At 44.8% G+C, this 25924-nt stretch overlaps 1 protein-coding gene across 3 annotated transcripts in view; it reads right to left on the minus strand.

Annotated features, from left to right (window-relative positions):
• The window catches only part of LOC123999485 (paralemmin-2-like), a 253939-nt gene that overhangs the window by 112376 nt on the left and 115639 nt on the right, over positions 1–25924 (minus strand). For all 3 annotated transcript variants that reach the window (XM_046305340.1, XM_046305339.1, XM_046305342.1), the window contains exon 4: positions 17739–17869. In XM_046305340.1, coding sequence (XP_046161296.1) covers positions 17739–17869 — 131 coding nt within the window. The remainder of the gene's footprint in view (positions 1–17738; positions 17870–25924) is intronic.

Genomic DNA, 25924 nt, shown 5'->3' on the forward strand with positions numbered 1-25924 from the left:
GTGTGTCTGTGTGTGTGTGTCTGTGTGTCTGTGTGTCTGTGTGTCTGTGTCTGTGTGTCTGTGTGTGTGTCTGTGTGTGTGTTCATGTCTGTGTGTGTGTGTGTGTCTGTGTATGGGTGTGTGTATGTATGTGTGTGCCAGTTTCCAAGATTCACCCATCCAGTAGCGGCTCGCATCCCACTTTGCCTCCAGAACAACTTGTATTCTTTGGGGCATGGATTCTACAAGTCATAAATGTTCAACGGGGATGTTGGCCCATGCTGATTCAATGGCATCACTCAGTTGCTGCAGATTGGACAGCGGTCCACTACCGTCACCAGCCTGTAATGTTGACACCGGGCAGGAAGGGGCCATTGACTCATGCTACTTAAACCAAATCCTGACTCTGCCATCAGCATGACTCAACAGGAACTGAGATTCGTCGGACCAGGCAATGTTTTTCCACTCCTCAATTGTTCAGTGTTGCATGATTCTTCCCAGTCATCTTCAACCTCTCATCAACCAGCTGTTTTCACCCACAGGACTGCTGCTGACTGCATGATTCTTCCCAGTCATCTTCAACCTCTCATCAACCAGCTGTTTTCACCCACAGGACTGCTGCTGACTGCATGATTCTTCCCAGTCATCTTCAACCTCTCATCAACCAGCTGTTTTCACCCACAGGACTGCTGCTGACTGGATGATTCTTCCCAGTCATCTTCAACCTCTCATCAACCAGCTGTTTTCACCCACAGGACTGCTGCTGACTGGATGATTCTTCCCAGTCATCTTCAACCTCTCATCAACCAGCTGTTTTCACCCACAGGACTGCTGCTGACTGCATGATTCTTCCCAGTCATCTTCAACCTCTCATCAACCAGCTGTTTTCACCCACAGGACTGCTGCTGACTGGATGATTTGGTTCGTTGCATCGTTCTCAGTAAACCCGAGACACTGTCGTGCGTGAAAAGCCCAGGAGGCCGTTTCTGAGGTACTGGAACCGATGCACCAGGCACTGATCATACCAGGCTCGGTCACTTGGGGCACTAGTTTTGTCCAGTCTGATGTTTATTCGAACAGTAACAAAGAGCTTCGATGCCTGTCGACATGCTTCAATAGCCATTATTCAAGGCTGTAAGTCCCAGCTCTGTGGGGGACATTTGAGGCGATGTTCTCTATAGGAGAGAGAGAAACGGACAAGGTGGTGCAGGGATGTACATCAGACATATCCACACCCTCTAACAGGAGACCTGAGGTATGTAGCATACCATACCCTCTAACAGGAGACCTGAGGTATGTAGCATACCATACCCTCTAACAGGAGACCTGAGGTATGTAGCATACCATACCCTCTAACAGGAGACCTGAGGTATGTAGCATACCCTCTAACAGGAGACCTGAGGTATGTAGCATACCATACCCTCTAACAGGAGACCTGAGGTATGTAGCATAGCATCTAACAGGAGACCTGGGGTATGTAGCATACCATACCCTATAACAGGAGACCTGAGGTATGTAGCATACCCTCTAACAGGAGACCTGAGGTATGTAGCATACCCTATAACAGGAGACCTGAGGTATGTAGCATACCCTCTAACAGGAGACCTGAGGTATGTAGCACACCACACCCTCTAACAGGAGACCTGAGGTATGTAGCATACCCTCTAACAGGAGACCTGAGGTATGTAGCATACCATACCCTCTAACAGGAGACCTGGGGTATGTAGAATACCCTCTAACAGGAGACCTGAGGTATGTAGCATACCCTCTAACAGGAGACCTGAGGTATGTAGCATACCATACCCTCTAACAGGAGACCTGGGGTATGTAGAATACCCTCTAACAGGAGACCTGAGATATGTAGCATACCATACACACCATACCCTCTAACAGGAGACCTGAGGTATGTAGCATACCCTCTAACAGGAGACCTGAGGTATGTAGCATACCATACCCTCTAACAGGAGACCTGAGGTATGTAGCATACCATACCCTCTAACAGGAGACCTGGGGTATGTAGCACACCATACCCTCTAACAGGAGACCTGAGGTATGTAGCACACCCTCTAACAGGAGACCTGAGGTATGTAGCATACCATACCCTCTAACAGGAGACCTGAGGTATGTAGCATACCATACACTCTAACAGGAGACCTGAGGTATGTAGCATACCACACCCTCTAACAGGAGACCTGAGGTATGTAGCATACCCTCTAACAGGAGACCTGAGGTATGTAGCATACCATACCCTCTAACAGGAGACCTGAGGTATGTAGCATACCCTCTAACAGGAGACCTGAGGTATGTAGCATACCATACCCTATAACAGGAGACCTGAGGTATGTAGCATACCATCTAACAGGAGACCTGAGGTATGTAGCATACCATACCCTCTAACAGGAGACCTGAGGTATATAGCATACCATCTAACAGGAGACCTGAGGTATGTAGCATACCCTCTAACAGGAGACCTGAGGTATGTAGCATACCCTCTAACAGGAGACCTGAGGTATGTAGCACACCATACCCTCTAACAGGAGACCTGAGGTATGTAGCACACCATACCCTATAACAGGAGACCTGAGGTATGTAGCATACCCTCTAACAGGAGACCTGAGGTATGTAGCATACCATACCCTCTAACAGGCGACCTGAGGTATGTACCATACCATCTAACAGGAGACCTGGGGTATGTAGCATACCATACCCTTTAACAGGAGACCTGAGGTATGTAGCATACCATACCCTCTAACAGGAGACCTGAGGTATGTAGCATACCCTCTAACAGGAGACCTGAGGTATGTGGCATACCATACCCTCTAACAGGCGACCTGAGGTATGTACCATACCCTCTAACAGGAGACCTGAGGTATGTAGCATACCCTCTAACAGGAGACCTGAGGTATGTAGCATACCATACCCTATAACAGGAGACCTGAGGTATGTAGCATACCATCTAACAGGAGACCTGAGGTATGTAGCATACCATACCCTCTAACAGGAGACCTGAGGTATGTAGCATACCATCTAACAGGAGACCTGAGGTATGTAGCATACCCTCTAACAGGAGACCTGAGGTATGTAGCATACCCTCTAACAGGAGACCTGAGGTATGTAGCATACCATACCCTTTAACAGGAGACCTGAGGTATGTAGCACACCATACCCTCTAACAGGAGACCTGAGGTATGTAGCACACCATACCCTCTAACAGGAGACCTGAGGTATGTAGCATACCCTCTAACAGGAGACCTGAGGTATGTAGCAAACCATACCCTCTAACAGGCGACCTGAGGTATGTACCATACCCTCTAACAGGAGACCTGAGGTATGTAGCATACCCTCTAACAGGAGACCTGAGGTATGTAGCATACCATACCCTATAACAGGAGACCTGAGGTATGTAGCATACAATCTAACAGGAGACCTGAGGTATGTAGCATACCATATCCTCTAATAGGAGACCTGAGGTATGTAGCATACCATTTAACAGGAGACCTGAGGTATGTAGCATACCATACCCTCTAATAGGAGACCTGAGGTATGTAGCATACCATTTAACAGGAGACCTGAGGTATGTAGCATACCCTCTAACAGGAGACCTGAGGTATGTACCACACCATACCCTCAAACAGGAGACCTGAGGTATGTAGCATACCATACCCTCTAACAGGAGACCTGAGGTATGTAGCATACCATACCCTCTAACAGGAGACCTGAGGTATGTAGCATAGCATCTAACAGGAGACCTGGGGTATGTAGCATACCATACCCTCTAACAGGAGACCTGAGGTATGTAGCATACCATACCCTCTAACAGGAGACCTGAGGTATGTAGCATACCATACCCTCTAACAGGAGACCTGAGGTATGTAGCATACCCTCTAACAGGAGACCTGAGGTATGTAGCATACCATACCCTCTAACAGGAGACCTGAGGTATGTAGCATACCCTCTAACAGGAGACCTGAGGTATGTACCATACCCTCTAAAAGGAGACCTGAGTTATGTAGCATACCCTCTAATAGGCGACCTGAGGTATGTACCATACCCTCTAACAGGAGACCTGAGGTATGTAGCATACCCTCTAACAGGAGACCTGAGGTATGTAGCATACCATACCCTATAACAGGAGACCTGAGGTATGTAGCTTACCATCTAACAGGAGACCTGAGGTATGTAGCATACCATACCCTCTAACAGGAGACCTGAGGTATGTAGCATACCATCTAACAGGAGACCTGAGGTATGTAGCATACCCTCTAACAGGAGACCTGAGGTATGTAGCATACCCTCTAACAGGAGACCTGAGGTATGTAGCATACCATACCCTCTAACAGGCGACCTGAGGTATGTAGCATACAATCTAACAGGAGACCTGAGGTATGTAGCATACCATACCCTCTAATAGGAGACCTGAGGTATGTAGCATACCATTTAACAGGAGACCTGAGGTATGTAGCATACCCTCTAACAGGAGACCTGAGGTATGTAGCATACCCTCTAACAGGAGACCTGAGGTATGTAGCATACCATACCCTTTAACAGGAGACCTGAGGTATGTAGCATACCCTCTAACAGGAGACCTGGGGTATGTAGCATACCATACCCTCTAACAGGCGACCTGAGGTATGTACCATACCCTCTAACAGGAGACCTGAGTTATGTAGCATACCCTCTAACAGGAGACCTGAGGTATGTAGCATACCATACCCTATAACAGGAGACCTGAGGTATGTAGCATACAATCTAACAGGAGACCTGAGGTATGTAGCATACCATACCCTCTAATAGGAGACCTGAGGTATGTAGCATACCATTTAACAGGAGACCTGAGGTATGTAGCATACCCTCTAACAGGAGACCTGAGGTATGTAGCATACCCTCTAACAGGAGACCTGAGGTATGTAGCACACCATACCCTCTAACAGGAGACCTGAGGTATGTAGCACACCATACCCTCTAACAGGAGACCTGAGGTATGTAGCATACCATACCCTCTAACAGGAGACCTGAGGTATGTAGCATACCCTCTAACAGGAGACCTGAGGTATGTAGCACACCATACCCTCTAACAGGAGACCTGAGGTATGTAGCATACCATACCCTTTAACAGGAGACCTGAGGTATGTAGCATACCATACCCTCTAACAGGAGACCTGAGGTATGTAGCATACCATACCCTCTAACAGGAGACCTGAGATATGTAGCATACCATACCATCTAACAGGAGACCTGGGGTATGTAGCATACCATACCCTCTAACAGGAGACCTGAGGTAGGTAGCATACCCTCTAACAGGAGACCTGAGGTATGTAGCATACCATACCCTCTAACAGGAGACCTGAGGTAGGTAGCATACCCTCTAACAGGAGACCTGAGGTATGTAGCATACCCTCTAACAGGAGACCTGAGGTATGTAGCATACCATACCCTATAACAGGAGACCTGAGGTATGTAGCTTACCATCTAACAGGAGACCTGAGGTATGTAGCATACCATACCCTCTAACAGGAGACCTGAGGTATGTAGCATACCATCTAACAGGAGACCTGAGGTATGTAGCATACCCTCTAACAGGAGACCTGAGGTATGTAGCATACCATACCCTCTAACAGGAGACCTGAGGTATGTAGCATACCCTCTAACAGGAGACCTGAGGTATGTAGCATACCCTCTAACAGGAGACCTGAGGTATGTAGCATACCATACCCTTTAACAGGAGACCTGAGGTATGTAGCACACCATACCCTCTAACAGGAGACCTGAGGTATGTAGCATACCATACCCTCTAACAGGAGACCTGAGGTATGTAGCATACCATACCCTCTAACAGGAGACCTGAGGTATGTAGCATACCATACCCTCTAACAGGAGACCTGAGGTATGTAGCACACCATACCCTCTAACAGGAGACCTGAGGTATTTAGCATACCATACCCTCTAACAGGAGACCTGAGGTATGTAGCATACCCTCTAACAGGAGACATGAGGTATGTACCATACCATACCCTCAAACAGGAGACCTGAGGTATGTAGCATACCCTCTAACAAGAGACCTGAGGTATGTAGCATACCATACCCTCTAACAGGAGACCTGAGGTATGTAGCATACCCTCTAACAGGAGACATGAGGTATGTACCATACCCTCTAACAGGAGACCTGAGGTATGTAGCATACCCTCTAACAGGAGACCTGAGGTATGTAGCATACCATACCATCTAACAGGAGACCTGAGGTATGTAGCATACCATACCCTCAAACAGGAGACCTGAGGTATGTAGCATTACATACCCTCAAACAGGAGACCTGAGGTATGTAGCATACCCTCTAACAGGAGACCTGAGGTATGTAGCATACCCTCTAACAGGAGACCTGAGGTATGTAGCATACCCTCTAACAGGAGACCTGAGGTATGTAGCATACCCTCTAACAGGAGACCTGAGGTATGTAGCATACCATACCCTTTAACAGGAGACCTGAGGTATGTAGCATACCCTCTAACAGGAGACCTGGGGTATGTAGCATACCATACCCTCTAACAGGCGACCTGAGGTATGTACCATACCCTCTAACAGGAGACCTGAGTTATGTAGCATACCCTCTAACAGGAGACCTGAGGTATGTAGCATACCATACCCTATAACAGGAGACCTGAGGTATGTAGCATACAATCTAACAGGAGACCTGAGGTATGTAGCATACCATACCCTCTAATAGGAGACCTGAGGTATGTAGCATACCATTTAACAGGAGACCTGAGGTATGTAGCATACCCTCTAACAGGAGACCTGAGGTATGTAGCATACCCTCTAACAGGAGACCTGAGGTATGTAGCACACCATACCCTCTAACAGGAGACCTGAGGTATGTAGCACACCATACCCTCTAACAGGAGACCTGAGGTATGTAGCATACCATACCCTCTAACAGGAGACCTGAGGTATGTAGCATACCCTCTAACAGGAGACCTGAGGTATGTAGCACACCATACCCTCTAACAGGAGACCTGAGGTATGTAGCATACCATACCCTTTAACAGGAGACCTGAGGTATGTAGCATACCATACCCTCTAACAGGAGACCTGAGGTATGTAGCATACCATACCCTCTAACAGGAGACCTGAGATATGTAGCATACCATACCATCTAACAGGAGACCTGGGGTATGTAGCATACCATACCCTCTAACAGGAGACCTGAGGTAGGTAGCATACCCTCTAACAGGAGACCTGAGGTATGTAGCATACCCTCTAACAGGAGACCTGAGGTATGTAGCATACCCTCTAACAGGAGACCTGAGGTATGTAGCATACCATACCCTCTAACAGGAGACCTGAGGTAGGTAGCATACCCTCTAACAGGAGACCTGAGGTATGTACCATACCCTCTAAAAGGAGACCTGAGTTATGTAGCATACCCTCTAACAGGCGACCTGAGGTATGTACCATACCCTCTAACAGGAGACCTGAGGTATGTAGCATACCCTCTAACAGGAGACCTGAGGTATGTAGCATACCATACCCTATAACAGGAGACCTGAGGTATGTAGCTTACCATCTAACAGGAGACCTGAGGTATGTAGCATACCATACCCTCTAACAGGAGACCTGAGGTATGTAGCATACCATCTAACAGGATACCTGAGGTATGTAGCATACCCTCTAACAGGAGACCTGAGGTATGTAGCATACCATACCCTCTAACAGGAGACCTGAGGTATGTAGCATACCCTCTAACAGGAGACCTGAGGTATGTAGCATACCCTCTAACAGGAGACCTGAGGTATGTAGCATACCATACCCTTTAACAGGAGACCTGAGGTATGTAGCACACCATACCCTCTAACAGGAGACCTGAGGTATGTAGCATACCATACCCTCTAACAGGAGACCTGAGGTATGTAGCATACCATACCCTCTAACAGGAGACCTGAGGTATGTAGCATACCATACCCTCTAACAGGAGACCTGAGGTATGTAGCACACCATACCCTCTAACAGGAGACCTGAGGTATTTAGCATACCATACCCTCTAACAGGAGACCTGAGGTATGTAGCATACCCTCTAACAAGAGACCTGAGGTATGTAGCATACCATACCCTCTAACAGGAGACCTGAGGTATGTAGCATACCCTCTAACAGGAGACATGAGGTATGTACCATACCCTCTAACAGGAGACCTGAGGTATGTAGCATACCCTCTAACAGGAGACCTGAGGTATGTAGCATACCATACCATCTAACAGGAGACCTGAGGTATGTAGCATACCATACCCTCAAACAGGAGACCTGAGGTATGTAGCATTACATACCCTCAAACAGGAGACCTGAGGTATGTAGCATACACTCTAACAGGAGACCTGAGGTATGTAGCATACCCTCTAACAGGAGACCTGAGGTATGTAGCATACCCTCTAACAGGAGACCTGAGGTATGTAGCATACCCTCTAACAAGAGACCTGAGGTATGTAGCATACCATACCCTCTAACAGGAGACCTGAGGTATGTAGGATACCCTCTAACAGGAGACCTGAGGAATGTACCATACCCTCTAACAGGAGACCTGAGGTATGTAGCATACCATACCCTTTAACAGGAGACCTGAGGTATGTAGCATACCCTCTAACAGGAGACCTAAGGTATGTAGCATACCATACCCTCTAACAGGAGACCTGAGGTATGTAGCATACCCTCTAACAGGAGACCTGAGGTATGTAGCATGCCCTCTAACAGGAGACCTGAGGTATGTAGCATACCCTCTAACAGGAGACCTGAGGTATGTAGCATACCATACCTTCTAACAGGAGACCTGAGGTATGTAGCATACCATACCCTCTAACAGGAGACCTGAGGTATGTAGCATACCATACCCTCTAACAGGAGACCTGAGGTATGTAGCATACCATACCCTCTAACAGGAGACCTGAGGTATGTAGCATACCCTCTAACAGGAGACCTAAAGTATGTAGCATACCATACCCTCTAACAGGAGACCTGAGGTATGTAGCATACCCTCTAACAGGAGACCTGAGGTATGTAGCATACCATACCCTCTAACAGGAGACCTGAGGTATGTAGCATACCCTCTAACAGGAGACCTGAGGTATGTAGCATACCCTCTAACAGGAGACCTGAGGTATGTAGCATACCCTTTAACAGGAGACCTGAGGTATGTAGCATACCCTCTAACAGGAGACCTGAGGTATGTAGCAAACCCTCTAACAGGAGACCTGAGGTATGTAGCATACCATACCCTCTAACAGGAGCCCTGAGGTATGTAGCATACCCTCTAACAGGAGACCTGAGGTATGTAGCATACCATACCCTCTAACAGGAGACCTGAGGTATGTAGAATACCCTCTAACAGGAGACCTGAGGTATGTAGCAAACCCTCTAACAGGAGACCTGAGGTATGTAGCATACCATACCCTCTAACAGGAGCCCTGAGGTATGTAGCATACCCTCTAACAGGAGACCTGAGGTATGTAGCATACCATACCCTCAAACAGCAGACCTGAGGTATGTAGCATACCATACCCTCTAACAGGAGACCTGAGGTATGTAGCATACCATACCCTCTAACAGGAGACCTGAGGTATGTAGCATACCATACCCTCTAACAGGAGACCTGAGGTATGTAGCATACCCTCTAACAGGAGACCTGAGGTATGTAGCATACCCTCTAACAGGAGACCTGAGGTATGTAGCATACCATACCCTCTGACAGGATACATCCTCCCTCATCTTCCATCTCTTCTTTCTCCTTCTCCTCCTCTTCCTCATTCTCCTCCTCATCTGCCTTCTCATCTGCCTCCTCATCTGCCTCCTCCTTCTCCCACCCTCTCTTCCTGTTCCTCATCGTCTATATTATCACTGATTCCTGTAGAGATGACCTAGCCTACTGTGCGTTGTGGAACATATCATTGTGTTATTGATTCTTAGGTGACATGTTTATTGATCGGTCGAACTCTAGTATGTACATTGTGTGTTAAGGACCAGAGCAGAACAGAGCGGCCTGGTAGCACAGATCAAAGTGTTCATCCCAAATAGCACCCTATTTCTTATGGGCTCTGGGCAACAGAGGCAACTGCATAGGGGCTAGTGTGCTATTTGGGAGGCTGTCACAGATTAAAGAAGGCAAAGTATACAGAGATCTGACTGCTTATCATGAAATATCATACAGAGATCTGACTGCTTATCATTAAATATAATACAGAGATCTGACTGCTTATCATGAAATATAATACAGAGGACTGACTGCTTATCATGAAATATAATACAGAGGACTGACTGCTTATCATTAAATATAATACAGAGGTCTGACTGCTTATCATGAAATATAATACAGAGATCTGACTGCTTATCATGAAATATAATACAGAGGACTGACTGCTTATCATTAAATATAATACAGAGGTCTGACTGCTTATCATGAAATATCATACAGAGATCTGACTGCTTATCATGAAATATAATACAGAGATCTGACTGCTTATCATTAAATATAATACAGAGGTCTGACTGCTTATCATGAAATATCATACAGAGATCTGACTGCTTATCATGAAATATAATACAGAGATCTGACTGCTTATCATTAAATATAATACAGAGGACTGACTGCTTATCATGAAATATAATACAGAGGTCTGACTGCTTATCATGAAATATAATACAGAGATCTGACTGCTTATCATTAAATATAATACAGAGATCTGACTGCTTATCATTAAATATAATACAGAGATCTGACTGCTTATCATTAAATATAATACAGAGATCTGACTGCTTATCATTAAATATAATACAGAGGTCTGACTGCTTATCATTAAATATAATACAGAGATCTGACTGCTTATCATGAAATATAATACAGAGATCTGACTGCTTATCATTAAATATAATACAGAGATCTGACTGCTTATCATTAAATATAATACAGAGATCTGACTGCTTATCATTAAATATAATACAGAGGTCTGACTGCTTATCATGAAATATCATACAGAGATCTGACTGCTTATCATGAAATATAATACAGAGATCTGACTGCTTATCATTAAATATAATACAGAGGACTGACTGCTTATCATGAAATATAATACAGAGGTCTGACTGCTTATCATTAAATATTATACACAATAGCTTTCCTCTTTAATCCATCTCTCTTTTCCTCCTCTTTAATCAAAATATCTTTCCCTCCTCTTTAATCAACCTCTCCTTTCCTTCCTTCCTTCCTCTCTCTGTCTGCTATGGAAGAACTGAGGACAGGTCCCAATGTGAGCTACTCACCATATTAGGTATCACTCTCGCTCTGTCAAACAGACAGAGAGACTAGATAAACACTGGAACACTTCCCTAGATTGAACTCTCAGGTCTAGTTCAGAACAATCATTATTTGGCCAACAATAGGGGCCGATCTGTTAGAAAATGCCCGGGTCGGTTTCTGGTCCAAATCTGTCCCTGCTCTGCCCGTTAACAAACATTGAACCATCTAATTTCTCTCTGCCTGGATGGCAAACGATCACACTGAATATAATAAAGCATAAATTCACAGAGATTATTTAGCTGTTCTCATCTGTTCCACTCTGTTCTCAATATAATATAATAATATAATAATAATAATAATAATATATGCCATTTAGCAGACGCTTTTATCCAAAGCGACTTACAGTTCTCTCCTCTCCTCTCCTCTCCTCTCCTCTCCTCTCCTCTCCTCTCCTCTCCTCTCCTCTCCTCTCCTCTCCTCTCCTCTCCTCTCCTCTCCTCTCCTCTCCTCTCCTCTCCTCTCCTCTCCTCTCCTCTCCTCTCCCTCTCCTCTCCTCCTCCTCTCATCTCCTCTGTCTATTGTCATAAAATATATTTGTTATAATAATAAACATTCGCCAGGATTCAACCTCGTACCTTCTGTCAGTGTTCTGGTCCCTGACTCTACTCACTGAGCTACCAGTCAGATGACACATCACCAAATCCTGACTACATTGTAGGCCTAACTACGGTGTCCAGTAGAGGTCAGTGTTTGAATGCAACCTGGAATCGAAGCAAACACAAGAAATCAGTGGGATCATGTGATAAACAGAACTTCAGACGTGATTCATCATGTGTCTGAATCCTGGCTTAGGAAGATCGCCAAAAACCCTGAAATTTCCATCCCTAACTATAACATTTTCCGACAAGATTTGCCAAAGGAATTGCCAAAGGGGGCGGAGTTGCAATCTACTGCAGCGAAAGCCTGCAAGGATTTTTCTTACTATCCAAACAATTTGAGCTTCTACTTTTAAAAATCCACCTTTCCAGAAACAAGTCTCTCACTGTTGCCGCTTGCTATCGACCCCCCTCAGCCCCCAGCTGTGCCCTGGACACCATATGTGAATTGATTGCCCCCATCTATCTTCTGAGCTCGTGCTGTTAGGTGACCTAAACTGGGACATGCTTAACACCCCGGCCATCCTACAATCTAAGATTTATGCCCTTAATCTCTCACAAATTATCAATGAACCTACCAGGTACCACCCCAAAGCCTTAAACACGGGCACCCTCATAGATATCATCCTAACCAACTTGCCCTCCAAATACACCTCTGCTGTCTTCAACCAGGATCTCAGCGATCACTGCCTCATTGCCTGCGTCCGTAATGGGTCTGTGGTCAAACGACCAACCCTCATCTCTGTCAAACGCTCCCTAAAACACTTCAGCGAGCAGGCCTCTCTAATCAACCTGGCTGGGGTATCCTGGAAGGATATTGACCTCATTCCATCAGTAGAGGATGCCTGGTTGTTCTTTAAAAGTGCTTTCCTCACCATCTTAAATAAGCATGCTCCATTCAAAAAATTTAGAACCAGGAACAGATGTACCCCTTGGTTCACTCCAGACCTGACTGCCCTTGACCAGCACAAAAACATCCTGTGGCGTACTGCATTAGCATCGAATAGCCCCCGTGATATGCAACTTTGCAGGGAAATTAGGAACCAATATACACAGGCAGTTAGGAAACCTAAGGCTAGCTTTTTCAAACGGCAATTTGCATCCTGTAGCACAAACTCCAAAAAGTTCTGGGACACTGTAAAGTCCATGGAGAATAAGAGCACCTCCTCCCAGCTGCAAACTGCACTGAAGATAGGAAACACTGTCACCACAGATACATCCGCGATATTTGAGAATCTCAAGAAGCATTTCTCTACGGCTGGCCATGCCTTCCACCTGGCTACCCCTACCACGGTCAACTGCCCGGCACCCTCCACAGAGACTTTCCCAAGTCTCCCCCATTTCTCCTTCACCAAAATCCAGATAGCTGATGTTCTGAAAGAGCTGCAAACTCTGGACCCCTACAAATCATCTGTGCTCGACAATCTGGACCCTCTCTTTCTAAAATTATCCGCCAAAATTGTTGCAACCCTTAATACTAGCCTGTTCAACCTTCTCCGCTATGCAATCTGGTTTCAGAGCTGGGTGCACCTCAGCCACGCTCAAGGTCCTAAACGATATCATAACCACCATCGATAAGAGACAATACTGTGCAGCCGTATTCATTGACCTGGCCAAGGCTTTCGACTCTGTCAATCACCACATCCTTATCAGCAGACTTGACAGCCTTGGTTTCTCAAATGACTGCCTCGCCTGGTTCACCAACTACTACTCAGATAGAGTTCAGTGTGTCAAATCGGAGTGCCTGTTGTCCGGACCTCTGGCAGTCTCTATGGGGGTGCCACAGGGTTCAACCCTCAGGCCGACTCTTTTCTCTGTAGACATCAATGATGTTGCTCTTGCTGCTGGTGATTCTCTGATCTACCTCTTATGCAGACAACACCATTCTTTATAGTTCTGGCCCCTCTTTAGACACTGTGGTAACTAACCTCCAGACGAGCTTCAATGTCATACAACTCTCCTTCCGTGGCCTGCAACTGCTCTTAAATGCAAGTAAAACAAAATGCATGCTCTTCAACCGATTACTGCCTGCACCTGCCCGCCCGTCCAGCATCACTACTCTAGACGGCTCTGACTTAGAATACGTGGACAACTACAAATACCTAGGTGTCTGGTTAGACTGTACACTCTCCTTCCAGACTCATATTAAACATCTCCAATCCAAATCCATTAAATCTAGAATTGGTTCCTATTTCAGAACAAAGCATCCTTCACACATGCTGCCAAACATACCCTCATAAAACTGACTATGCTACCGATCCTTGACTTCTCCAATGTCATTTACAAATTAGCCTCCAACACTCTACTCAGCAAACTGGATGCAGTCTATCACAATGCCATCCGTTTTGTCACCAAAGCCCCATATACAACCCACAACTGCGACCTGTATGCTCTCGTTGGCTGGCCCTCGCTTCATATTCGCCGTCAAACCCACTGGCTCCAAGTCATCTATAAGTCTTTGCTAGGTAAAGCCCCGCCTTATCTCGGATCACTGGTCATCATAGTAGCACGCACCAGTAGCACGTGCTCCAGCAGGTATATCTCACTGGTCACCCCCAAAGCCAATTCCTCTTCGGCCGCCTTTCCTTCCAGTTCTCTGCTGCCAATGACTGGAACGAACTGCAAAAATCTCTGAAGCTGGAGACTCATATCTCCCTCACTAGCTTTAAGCACCAGCTATCAGAGCTGCTCACAGATCAGTGCACCTGTACATAGCCCATCTTTAAATAGGCCATCAAACTACCTCATCACCACACTGTCGTTTATTTTGTTCCTTTGCACCCCAGTATCTCTACTTGCACATTCATCTTCTGCACATCTATCACTCCAGCGTTTAATTGCTATATTGTAATTACTTTGCCACCATGGCCTATTGATTGCCTTAACTCCCTTATCCTATGTCATTTGCACTTCTCCCACAGCCTCAACACTTCCCCCACAGCCTCAACACTTCCCCACAGCCTCAACACTTCCCCCACAGCCTCAACACTTTCCCCACAGCCTCAACACTTCCCCACAGCCTCAACACTTCCCCCACAGCCTCAACACTTCCCCACAGCCTCAACACCTCCCCACAGCCTCAACACTTCCCCACAGCCTCAACACTTCCCCCACAGTCTCAACACCTCCCCCACAGCCTCAACACCTCCCCCACAGCCTCAACACTTCCCCCACAGCCTCAACACTTCCCCACAGCCTCAACACTTCCCCACAGCCTCAACACTTCCCCACAGCCTCAACACTTTCCCCACAGCCTCAACACTTCCCCACAGCCTCAACACTTCCCCCACAGCCTCAACACTTCCCCACACACTCAACACCTCCCCACAGCCTCAACACTTCCCCACAGCCTCAACACTTCCCCCACAGTCTCAACACCTCCCCCACAGCCTCAACACCTCCCCCACAGCCTCAACACTTCCCCCACAGCCTCAACACTTCCCCACAGCCTCAACACTTCCCCACAGCCTCAACACTTCCCCACAGCCTCAACACTCCCCCAAAGCCTCAACACTTCTCCCACAGCCTCAACACTTCCCCACAGCCTCAACACTTCCCCACAGTCTCAACACTGTCGCACTGTCACCGGTAGACAGGGCCACTTATCCTGGAAAGCCAAGGTAACTGAAAGACTATCGCCCCATAGCACTCACTTTTTGTTCCACGCGAAAGGGGTTCGACAGGCGAGTTAAGGATCATATCACCTCTACCTCTACCCGACACGACTTTCTTCAATTTGCATCCCGTCTCCAACAGGTATTCAATCAAGGACTTTGAAGATGTGGTGATTAGAAGCCGAACTAAAGCAGGAAGCCCAGGTGACCTCTCGTGATAGAACTGATGGTTAACCGTGTTGAGATACATCAACTTGTCAGCACAAGACATTAAGCACTTACTTGTGCTTCTCCAAAAACAGAACAGAATCAACACCGTAATGAAATGAGGGAAAGAGTGATGTCCGAGCTTCGATGCAGTCTTCAAAGCACTACTGATCCATCACAATGTGTCACATGGGATGACGCTGGAGAGACAGAGCAGGTAGTCAAACATTTAATAAGGACCGGATATGGAACGAGACAGGAAGAGCATCAGCACACTAAGAATACAGACAAAACACAATCAATGCATCAGCAGGGAACAGAGCAGGGAACCTGACTTATATAGGGGAGGTAATAAACAGGTGATGAGTGAGTCCAGGTGAATCCAATATCGCTGACGGGCGTGACGAGGGAAGGCAGGTATGACTAATAGAGGATAGGAGTGCGTGATGCAGGGCAGCCTGGCGTCCTCAAGGGGGGGGGGGGACGTGACACAATGTACCTACCGATGCTCGTTTTAAAGTGACATTATCACGTGATCAATGACTTCTGAAGTTTTGTTTGATCAATTGCGAAATCCTGCTGATTTCTGGTACTTTTCAAACACTGACCTCTACTGGACACCGTAGTCAGGATTTGTTCATGTCATGTCGTCTGACTGGTAGCTCAGTAACTAGCGTCAGGGACCAGAACACCAACAGAGGGAAATGAGGTTGAAATCTGGCGAATGCTTATTATTATTGCAAATATATTTTATTTCAATACACTTTCTGCACATGCTGTTCAAACAATTTGTTTGATTTAATATAGTAATAAGCTTCTGTCTCAAGCATCCTAAATAACGCCATCTACTCACAGTTTTTGACAGCAAAAACAAGGGATTCACAGCAACAAGGGGATGGATGATGGAAGGTTCCAACCTGGAATGGTAACTGATTCTAGGCTACGAAGACCTGCGATGAACCGCTGCGCCTCGGAGATTTGATGCTAGATTGTGGAGAGCAAACTTTGAAATGAATGTCAAACGCTGCTTTTTATTGCGGACCACCAGATGTCACTAATGGGCGTTGTGTTCTAATGGGCTTGGATTCTAATGGGCGTTGTGTTCTAATGGGTGGTGTGTTCTAATGGGCGTTGGATTCTAATGGGCGTTGTGTTCTAATGGGCGTTGTGTTCCTAATGGGCGTTGTGTTCTAATGGGTGGTGTGTTCTAATGGGCGTTGGATTCTAATGGGCGTTGTGTTCTAATGGGCGTTGTGTTCCTAATGGGCGTTGTGTTCTAATGAGCGTTGTGTTCTAATGGGCGTTGTGTTCCAATGGGCGTTGTGTTCTAATGGGCGTTGTGTTCTAATAGGCGTTGTGTTCTAATGGGCGTTGTGTTCTAATAGGCGTTGTGTTCTAATGGGCGTTGTGTTCTAATGGCTGTTGTGTTCTAATGAGCGTTGTGTTCTAATGGTGCGTTGTGTTCTAATGGGCGTTGTGTTCTAATGGGCGTTGTGTTCTAATGGGCGTTGTGTTCTAATGAGCGTTGTGTTCTAATGGGCGTTGTGTTCTAATGGACGTTGTATTCTAATGGGCGTTGTGTTCTAATGGACGTTGTGTTCTAATGGTGCGTTGTCTTCAGAGTACGAACTGTTCTTGGCACAGTTTGGTGAAAGGCTTCAGAAAGCCCCTGCTTCCCATCTCTAACTGCATGTGTGTGCAACCGTAAATAGTGTCCTCCAGTCTCTTCCTCTACTATGTTTGTACCTGTAAATAGTGTCCCACTGTGTCTTCCTCTCCTTGTTTGTACCTGTAAATAGTGTCCTCCAGTCTCTTCCTCTACTATGTTTGTACCTGTAAATAGTGTCCTCCAGTCTCTTCCTCTACTATGTTTGTACCTGTAAATAGTGTCCTCCAGTCTCTTCCTCTACTATGTTTGTACCTGTAAATAGTGGCCCACAGTCTCTTCCTCTACTATGTTTGTACCTGTAAATAGTGTCCTCCAGTCTCTTCCTCTACTATGTTTGTACCTGTGAATAGTGTCCTCCAGTCTCTTCCCCTGCTCTTCGTCCTTCTCCAGCTGCCTTCTTCGGCCATCGTCTTCGTCGTTTGTTCCAGGGGACGTGCCTTGTAGGAGCCAACGCTCTCTCATGGCTTTAGACTGGTGACAGAGGGACAGATAAGAAAAGAGACAACAGGTTTAGAAAAAAAATAAATAATTGTTGATAAACTCCCATATCTACTGGGTGAAATTCCACAGTGTGCCATCACTGCAGCAAGATGTGTGACCTGTTGCCACGAGAAAAGGGCAACCAGTGAAGAACAAACACCATTGTAAATACAACCCATATTTATGCATATTTATTTTGTCTTTTGTACTTTAAAACTATTTGCACAGTTACAACACTGCATATATACATAATATTAGAATTGAAATGTCTTTATTCTTTTGGAACTTTTTGTTTATTTCACTTTTGTATATTATCTTTTTCATTTACTTTGGCAAAGTTAACATGTGTTTCTCATGACAATAAAACACTTACAGACAGACAGACAGACAGACAGACAGACAGACAGACAGACAGACAGACAGACAGACAGACAGACAGACAGACAGACAGACAGACAGACAGACAGACAGACAGACAGACAGACAGACAGACAGACAGACAGACAGACAGACAGACAGACAGACAGACAGACAGACAGACAGACAGACAGACAGACAGACAGACAGGAAAAGACAGACAGACAGACAGACAGACAGACAGACAGACAATAGGAAAAGACAGACAGACAGACAGACAGACAGACAGACAGACAGACAGACAGACAGACAGACAGACAGACAGACAGACAGACAGACAGACAGACAGACAGACAGACAGACAGACAGACAGACAGACAGACAGACAGATGTTTTATCTACTACTTACTTAAAGAACTGAGCTATTGATTCCATGTGTGTTTTTCAGTTTCTCATTTAAGAAAAACAAGAATTCAGTTCTGTGGCAGTTACTGATGTTTTTCCCCCATGAGACACTATCTGAAGGAAGGCAGTATCACTTCCTCAAAATAGACAGAATGAATCTAAGATAACTCAAGAAATCTGACACTTATTTTGATGTTTTCGTGCAGGAGGTTTTACATCTAGTTAAGGTGCTTGGTGCAGAATGTCTCAGGTAAAAAAAAAGTGAGACATTTTGTCTTATGTAAACAAAGTCCGATCCGCTGGACGCGGCTGGACAGGTCTGTCTCACCGACAATGCTGCTGGACAGGTCTGTCTCACCGACAGTGCTGCTGGACAGGTCTGTCTCACCGACAGTGCTGCTGGACAGGTCTGTCTCACCGACAGTGCTGCTGGACAGAGAGCAATCATCACAGCTGTTCATCCCGTGGGGTAAATGGACACAGCTGGTCATCCCGTGGTTCTGGGTAAATGGACACAGCTGTTCAGCCCGTGGTTCTGGGTAAATGGACACAGCTGTTCATCCTGTGGTTCTGGGTAAATGGACACAGCTGTTCAGCCCGTGGTTCTGGGTAAATGGACACAGCTGTTCAGCCCGTGGTTCTGGGTAAATGGACACAGCTGGTCATCCCGTGGTTCTGGGTAAATGGACACAGCTGGTCAGCCCGTGGTTCTGGGTAAATGGACACAGCTGTTCAGCCCGTGGTTCTGGGTAAATGGACACAGCTGTTCAGCCCGTGGTTCTGGGTAAATGGACACAGCTGTTCATCCCGTGGTTCTGGGTAAATGGACACAGCTGTTCAGCCCGTGGTTCTGGGTAAATGGACACAGCTGTTCAGCACGTGGTTCTGGGTAAATGGACACAGCTGGTCATCCTGTGGTTCTGGGTAAATGGACACAGCTGGTCAGCCCGTGGTTCTGGGTAAATGGACACAGCTGTTCAGCCCGTAGTTCTGGGTAAATGGACACAGCTGTACAGCCCGTGGTTCAGGGTAAATGGACACAGCTGTTCAGCCCGTGGTTCTGGGTAAATGGACACAGCTGTTCAGCCCGTGGTTCTGGGTAAATGGACACAGCTGTTCAGCCCGTGGTTCTGGGTAAATGGACACAGCTGGTCAGCCAGTGGTTCTGGGTAAATGGACACAGCTGTTCAGCCCGTGGTTCTGGGTAAATGGACACAGCTGGTCATCCCGTGGTTCTGGGTAAATGGACACAGCTGGTCAGCCCGTGGTTCTGGGTAAATGGACACAGCTGTTCAGCCCGTGGTTCTGGGTAAATGGACACAGCTGTTCAGCCCGTGGTTCAGGTTAAATGGACACAGCTGTTCAGCCCGTGGTTCTGGGTAAATGGACATAGCTGTTCATCCCGTGGTTCTGGGTAAATGGACACAGCTGTTCAGCCCGTGGTTCTGGGTAAATGGACACAGCTGGTCAGCCCGTGGTTCTGGGTAGCGTTCTTCCTCTCTCTGCACTTACTTCGTCACAGGGAACGTCCTAATTCTGACCAATCAGCGGGCCTTTGAATGTTGATAGGTTTCCCGTGGGTGTTTGTCGTGGATAAGAGGACACGTCGGTCCTGACTAACTCTTACCCAGAAATCCTTGTCCACAAATCTTACAAAACTCTGTTGTGAATGATTGTGACTTCATGACTACAAGCATTTCTCTACACCCACAATAACAACAATATCATCTGATAAACACGTGTATGATACCACTAACATTTTATTTTATTTGATGACCAAAATTACACTTTTAGTACAATCTGGTGCTGAAATAAATGTTTCTGACTAATATCTATGTCACATATGCCGACGATAGAAGTTGGTTCTTTTTCGCGGAGTATTGTGTACTATTCGTACTACATACTATTTAGAACATACTGCTTAGTAAAAACATCGGCTAGTAGGCAACTAATACCAACATTCTACTCATCTGTACTGCGAAGGCATCAACGAATGCACAGTCACATTTGTTCCCCATCATTCATTTATTCTGGTACAGTGTGTCACCTATTCTGATTATAAGCTTTTGTTCGAACACACGTGGGTTTGAAAATAGGATTTTCTTCCTCAGTAGTGTGCAGTGAATTCTGCTAGATGAAAAGTCTAAATGAGTATCATATCCAAATATTTAAAGTATACTTGATTTCAGAAAATTCGTATACTTAATTAAACAGACTACTATTTAAAAGTAACACACAGAGACACACAGAGACACAGAGACAGAGACACACAGAGAGATAAAGAGAGACACAGAGAGACACAGAGAGACTGAGACACAGACAGAGACAGAGAGAGACAGAGACGCAGAGAGACAGAGGCACACAGAGAGACAGAGACACACAGAGACACACAGAGACACACAGAGACACACAGAGACACACAGAGACAGAGACACAGAGACAGAGACACAGAGACAGAGACACAGAGACACAGAGACAGAGACACAGAGACAGAGACACAGAGACACAGAGACAGAGACACACAGAGACAGAGACACAGAGAGACAGAGACACAGAGAGACAGAGACACAGAGACAGAGACACAGAGACAGAGACACACAGAGACACACAGAGACAGAGACACAGAGAGACAGAGACACAGAGACAGAGACACAGAGACAGAGACACACAGAGACAGAGACACACAGAGACACACAGAGACACAGACCTCATTGAACAATTAGCAGATAGATTGTGTACTATACAGTAGACCGGCTAACTGCAAACAGATTTATGTTTATGGCATTTGGACAGAAAACAGATCTCCCACTGAAAATGAGCAGCCAGAATCTAGTTTGTTATTCCAGTCCTGCATTTCACTGTAAACAAACCATTTATTATTAATTATTTATCTATGTACATTTCTCTCTCAGGCTGATACAGAGAGACTCATCCATGCTTGACTACTGTAATACTCTCGTCTCTGGTCAACCCTAGAAAAGACATTGGTCAACTGCAAAACATACAGAATGCTGCAGCACAACATGACCCAAGACCAGATGGAGAACACACATTACACCGGTTTTAAGGTCTCTGCATTTTTAGGATTCTTCTATTGGTTGTTAAATCAATCAATGATTGTTCAGCCCAGGACATGTTTAAAAAAATATATATATATATATATTTCACCTTTATTTAAGCATGTTGTCTAGTTGAGAACAAGTTCTCATTTACAACCGCGACCTGGCCAAGATAAAGCAAACATGCCATTAAGTTATGTACCCAGTAGGTCCCTCAGGTTCTCTGCCAACTGGCCTTTTAACTGTCCCAAAGCCACAGGTCCCAAATGGAGCAGCTATTTACTGCATTACTTTGACCAGGACACATTGGTAACAAGTCGCTCTGGATAAGAGCGTCTGCTAAATGACTTAAATGTAAATGTAAATGTAAATGTAACAAGAGGTCAAATCAAATGAAGATTTAGTTATAAAACACATTTCAGACATGGAATGCAATACAATGTGCTTCACAGGAGAACAATAGTTAAAAAAATGACATATTTACTACAAAACAAACATAAGAGGATTAAAAGCTAAAGAATAACAGTAAAAACTGAGTGACTAAGAAGCTAAAAAATATGCATTTTATGTCTCTTTAGCTTCTTCGGGGTAGGGGGCAGTATTCGGATGTTTGGATGAATGAGGTGAAACTGCCTGTTACTCAGACCCAGAAGCTAGGATATGCATATGCATGAGGTGCCCAATGTAAACTGCCTGTTACTCAGGCCCAGAAGCTAGGATATGCATATGCATGGTAGTATTGGATATAAAACACTCTAAAGTTTCCAAAACTGTTAAAATAATGTCTGTGAGTATAACAGAACTGATATGGCAGGTGCAAATCTGAGAAAAATCCATCCAGGAAGTGGGATTTATTTTAATGTAGGTGGTTTTCAATTGAAAGCCTATCGGACCATATAAGGGTTAGGACCCAGATTGCAGTTCCTATGGCTTCCACTAGAGGTCAACAGTCTTTAGACATTGTTTCAGGCTTGTTTTCTGAAAAATGAAGAAGAATGAGACCATTTTGTCAGTGGACTGTAGAATGAAGCAGAGCGCGTGTGACCGAGCGCGCGCCCTTCGTTGTTTTTCCTTTCTATTGAATACGGAAATAATATTGTCCGTTTTAATTATTATCCATTATTTATACAATTGACAACCTGAGGATTAATTATAAACATCGTTTGACATGTTTCGACAAACTTTACCGGCACTATTAGGAGGTATTCATCTACATGTTTTGACCGCCTTTTGAGCCAGTGGGTTACTGAACAAAACACTCCAACAAAACAGAGTTTTTGGGATATAAAGAGCGACTTTATCGAACAAAACATCAATTCATTGTGTAGCTGAGACTCTTGTGAGTGCAACTAGATGAAGATCATCAAAGGTAAGTGATTCATTTTATCGCTATTTCGGACGTTCGTGACTCCTCTACTTGGCTGGAAAATGTTTGTATGCTTTTGTAAGCAGGGCACTGTCATCAGATAATGGCATGGTATGTCATCAGATAATGGCACGGTTTGCTTTCGCCATAAAGCCTTTTTGACATCTGACAAAGAAGAAGTTAATCTTTAAGCCGATGGATAACACTTGTACTTTCATGAATGTTTATTATGACTATTTCTGTATTTAGAATTTGGCGCTCTGCAATTTCACCGGCTGTTGGCCAGGATGCTACCGTCCCTCAAAGAGGTTTTAATAAAATGTCCAAAGTTTCGGTGTTTTAACCTTTTTTAAAGGTGTGTTTTAACATCTCTTTAAAAACAGTTTCGGCCCCCCTCAGGTTCTCTGTCCCCCCCCCAGGTTCTCTGGCCCCTCCGGTTCTCTGGCCCCTCAGGTTCTCTGGCCCCCTCAGATTCTCTGGCCCCCTCAGGTTCTTTGCCCCCCCCCAGGTTCTCTGGCCCCCTCAGGTTCTCTGGCAGGCTGTTCCAGAGGCAGGGGGCATAATAACTAAAGTCTTTCTCTCCATTCCTCTTGGTCCTAGTTATCAGATGCACCAGCGGGTGGTTGCTGTTCAGAGAGGGTAAATTACCCTGTTGTTTAAGTGCCCAACATTTAATGCCAATTACCTCTCACAAAAAAATGTGGCCGTGCCCAAAGAGAGTTTAGAATGAGTCTTTGTTCCATCTGTTCTCCAGAGTAAAGGATTGTTAGCTGTTGAGGAAGTGGCACTTTACTGAATACTCTCTCAGAGATGTAGTCGGTGTGATAAATCCCTGACTCGAGGGACTATTATATAGACAACATCAGCTCTGTGGGAGAGACAGAGTAAACAGAGAGAGAGTTTAACACAAAGAGAAGTTAGTTCTCTGGAGAGAAATCTCTCTCTCTCTCTCTCTCTCTCTCTCTCTCTCTCTCTCTCTCTCTCTCTCTCTCTCTCTCTCTCTCTCTCCAAATCAAATGGCTTCATTGGAATGGAACATGTTACCATACATTGTCAAAGCAAACATATAGACACATCAAATCAACGATGACACAGATAATGATAGGAAATATAATAATACTCAACGAGTAGTAACAATAGTCAGGACACTACAGTGAGAGATGAATGAGGACATGAATGAGGTAGTGATAAAGACAACTAGTTATGGAATGAGGACATGAATGAGGTAGTGATAAAGACAACTAGTTATGGAATGAGGACATGAATGAGGTAGTGATAAAGACAACTAGTTATGGAATGAGGACATGAATGAGGTAGTGATAAAGACAACTAGTTATGGAATGAGGATGGAATGAGGACATGAATGAGATAGTGATAAAGACAACTAGTTATGGAATGAGGACATGAATGAGATAGTGATAAAGACAACTAGTTATGGAATGAGGACATGAATGAGGTAGTGATAAAGACAACTAGTTATGGAATGAGGACATGAATGAGGTAGTGATAAAGACAACTAGTTATGGAATGAGGACATGAATGAGGTAGTGATAAAGACAACTAGTTATGGAATGAGGACATGAATGAGGTAGTGATAAAGACAACTAGTTATGGAATGAGGACATGAATGAGGTAGTGATAAAGACAACTAGTTATGGAATGAGGACATGAATGAGGTAGTGATAAAGACAACTAGTTATGGAATGAGGACATGAATGAGGTAGTGATAAAGACAACTAGTTATGGAATGAGGACATGAATGAGGTAGTGATAAAGACAACTAGTTATGGAATGAGGACATGAATGAGGTAGACATGAATGTAGTGATAAAGACAACTAGTTATGGAATGAGGACATGAATGAGGTAGTGATAAAGACAACTAGTTATGGAATGAGGACATGAAATGTGATAAAGGTTATGGAATGATGAAAAGACAACTAGTTATGGAATGAGGACATGAATGAGGTAGTGATAAAGACAACTAGTTATGGAATGAGGACATGAATGAGGTAGTGATAAAGACAACTAGTTTGGAATGAGGACATGAATGTAGTGATAAAGACTAGTTATGGAATGAGGACATGAATGAGGTAGTGATGAATGTTATGGAATGAGGACATGAATGAGGTAGTGATAAAGACAACTAGTTATGGAATGAGGACATGAATGAGGTAGTGATAAAGACAACTAGTTATGGAATGAGGACATGAATTAGTGATAAAGACAACTAGTTATGGAATGAGGACATGAATGAGGTAGTGATAAAGACAACTAGTTATGGAATGAGGACATGAATGAGAATGATAAAGACAACTAGTTATGGAATGAGGACATGAATGAGGTAGTGATAAAGACAACTAGTTATGGAATGAGGACATGAATGAGGTAGTGATAAAGACAACTAGTTATGGAATGAGGACATGAATGAGGTAGTGATAAAGACAACTAGTTATGGAATGAGGACATGAATGAAATAGTGATAAAGACAATGAAGGTGGAAGACATGAATGAAATAGTGATAAAGACAACTAGTTATGGAATGAGGACATGAATGAGGTAGTGATAAAGACAACTAGTTATGGAATGAGGACATGAATGTAGTGATAAAGACAACTAGTTATGGAATGAGGACATGAATGAGGTAGTGATGAAGACAACTAGTTATGGAATGAGGACATGAATGATAGTGATAAAGACAACTAGTTATGGAATGAGGACATGAATGAGGTAGTGATAAAGACAACTAGTTATGGAATGAGGACATGAATGAGGTAGTGATAAAGACAACTAGTTATGGAATGAGGACATGAATGAGGTAGTGATAAAGTTATGGAATGAGGACAACATGAGGAATGAAA

The sequence above is a fragment of the Oncorhynchus gorbuscha genome, linkage group LG16 (genome assembly GCF_021184085.1).
Source record: "Oncorhynchus gorbuscha isolate QuinsamMale2020 ecotype Even-year linkage group LG16, OgorEven_v1.0, whole genome shotgun sequence".
NCBI lineage: Eukaryota > Metazoa > Chordata > Actinopteri > Salmoniformes > Salmonidae > Oncorhynchus > Oncorhynchus gorbuscha.